The sequence below is a fragment of the Octopus bimaculoides genome, chromosome 25 (genome assembly GCF_046866305.1).
Source record: "Octopus bimaculoides isolate indiv1 chromosome 25, ASM4686630v1, whole genome shotgun sequence".
In the NCBI taxonomy this organism is placed as follows: Eukaryota; Metazoa; Mollusca; class Cephalopoda; order Octopoda; family Octopodidae; genus Octopus; species Octopus bimaculoides.
The window spans coordinates 8,912,519-8,915,018 of NC_142952.1; the positions used below are offsets into that span (position 1 = coordinate 8,912,519).

The window sequence follows — 2,500 nt, forward strand, 5'->3', positions numbered from 1 at the left end:
CCACCACCACCACCACCACCACCACTACTGCTGCCACCCCCACTACTACTACTACTACAACTATGCATGTCTACTAATTCAAGGGCCAATGAGTGAAAGAATATATAACAGTAACAAAAAAAAGTACGTTAGTTGAAAACTATTACCTTACCATTACAAGTTGTTTTATCGGGAGAGAGCTCGTGGCCAGCAGGACATAGACATTCAAAGGCACCAGCTGTATTGACGCAAGTCCCTCCACGGCAGGGAGCAGGCTGGCGTCGTGCACATTCATCCACATCTAAAAATGACAAAATAAAAATAAAAATAAATCAAAAGTAAAATAAACAAGACGAATATTTGCATTCAAATCTGCTGGAATAAATATGTGCGTCAAAGTCTTAGATCTTGCTGTTCACGGTGCAAATAATTTATTATTGATTGGAAAATATCAGCACTGATCAGAAAACAGCTTGTTCACTGAAATTATAAACAAAGTCATTGGTTCTTGTTTAGATTCTCTTTATATATTTGACAATAGAACACTTACCTATGCACATCTGGTTCATCATGACTCCTTCATAACCTTCGTTACAGTCACAGGTAAAAGCTCCAGGTGTATTGACACAGGTACCATTTGCACAAACTCCAAAAGAGATACGGCATTCATCAATGTCTGCAAACAAAATAAAAACAAAGGTTTTTACAATGGCGGTTGTTGTTGTTATTGTTGTTGTTGTCAGTGTTTTTATGATCTCATTCATAAAGTATAGAGACATTGCTTTCTTTTCTGGACTGATTCTTTTTATTATAGCCATAAGGCCTGAAATTTTGGGGGAGAAGGTAAGCTGATTTACATCGATTTCTGTGGTCAACAGGTACTTATTTTATTGACCCTGAAAGGATGAAGGGCTAAGTCAACCTTGGCAGAATTTAGACTCAGAACATAAAGCAGGACAAAATGCTTCTAAGCCTTTTGTTCAGCTTGCTAATGATTCTAAAAGCTTGCCCCCTTATTTATTACCTGAAATCATGGTTTCAAATTATGGCACAAGGCCAGAAATTTCGGAGGAGGGGTAGGCTGATTACATCGACCCCAGTACTCAACTGGTATATAGTTCAAGAGTATTACAAAATATTGGGTTTCAAAATAAATTCATTGCTTTTTGTATTTTTTTCCATTTATTTAATCCTTTAGCATTTAAACAAGCCACATCTAGCCCAAATATTCCACTTGTGTGGTTTATGCTCAAACTGGCTAGATCTGGCCTCTTGCTCCTACCCTACAATGTTATTCAATGAAGTCTCAAAGCAATGTGATAGTGCATGGTTAATTCAAAACATTGTGAATAAATAAGCATTACATTTGATGGAATAATCTGAATGCTAAAGGGTTAAACCGGCCATATCTGGCCCAGATATTCTATCTGCTTTATGCTCAAATTAACCAGGTCTGGCCTCTTGTACCTACCCTACAATGTTATTCTAAAAACAAACAATCATATCATCAAAGCCTAAAAGCAATGAAGTAGTACATGGATAATTCAGAACATTGTGAATAATTAAGCATTACATTTGATAAGAGATAATCTGAATGCTTAAGGGTTAAGTTAGCTTAAATGTTATTTGAATTAACACAGAAAATATTTTTATATATAATTTTTTTTTTGTAGCTCTATTTTTTTTCCTGAAACTTTTGTTTATTGTATTTGAAATTTTGAATAAATTTTACCTCTTCTCAGACAAATGACAATGGAAAGACATAGAAAATAAAATAAAATATAAAAGAAACAAACGAATTTATCTGACAGTTTAATATATTGTCAGTTGTTAATAACTAAAATAAATTTTTAAAAAGTCTATGAAACTATGTGATGATGGTACTCCAGCTTGGTCTTGATAGTGAAGATAAGTAAAACATCATAAAGAACTAAATAGTTCTTCAGGTTTTATTTCCTGGTATTTACGTACCTGTGCAGTTAAATCCTCTCCCGTCAATGGCGAAACCTTGTTTGCAGTCACAGTTGAAACCACCAGGGGTATTGTGACAAACACCATTGCTACAGATATCAGGAATCTCCAGACATTCGTTAATATCTGTAAAAATAAAAATAATTAATGTATACATGAATAATTGCATAAACGAGTATTAATTAATAAAAATGACTCAACCAGGGAAAATTAAGTGCCTCAAATCCTTCGATAGGTAATAAAATGGTAAAAAAAAATTCCTTGCCTTTGAAAAAGTTCAATTTTTGTTCTTTGAAATTTGGAGCATATCCTCTCCGTTCACAAAGACGCTTGTACTCCTCTGAAAACAAGAACACAAAAGAAAAATACATGAGATATTGCAGTGGACAACTTTTATTCCAATCAGTGTTTTAAATACTATATTGATTTATGCATCTTACAATAATTATCAATTCTTATTTCTTTATTGCCCACAAGAGGCTAGATTATAACTACCCCAGTGCGTAACTAGTACTTAATTTATCAATCCTGAAAGGATGAAAGGCAAAGT

At 33.8% G+C, this 2,500-nt stretch overlaps 1 protein-coding gene across 1 annotated transcript in view; it reads right to left on the bottom strand.

The window, feature by feature from the left end:
• LOC106879722 (fibrillin-2) overlaps positions 1 to 2,500 on the bottom strand; it is an 80,596-nt gene that overhangs the window by 69,652 nt on the left and 8,444 nt on the right. Inside the window, exons 11-14 of the mRNA XM_089341601.1 lie at positions 2,216 to 2,290; positions 1,951 to 2,076; positions 530 to 655; positions 152 to 280 (exon numbers count right to left, since the gene is read on the bottom strand). Of these exons, the coding sequence (XP_089197727.1) occupies positions 152 to 280; positions 530 to 655; positions 1,951 to 2,076; positions 2,216 to 2,290 (456 nt within the window). The remainder of the gene's footprint in view (positions 1 to 151; positions 281 to 529; positions 656 to 1,950; positions 2,077 to 2,215; positions 2,291 to 2,500) is intronic.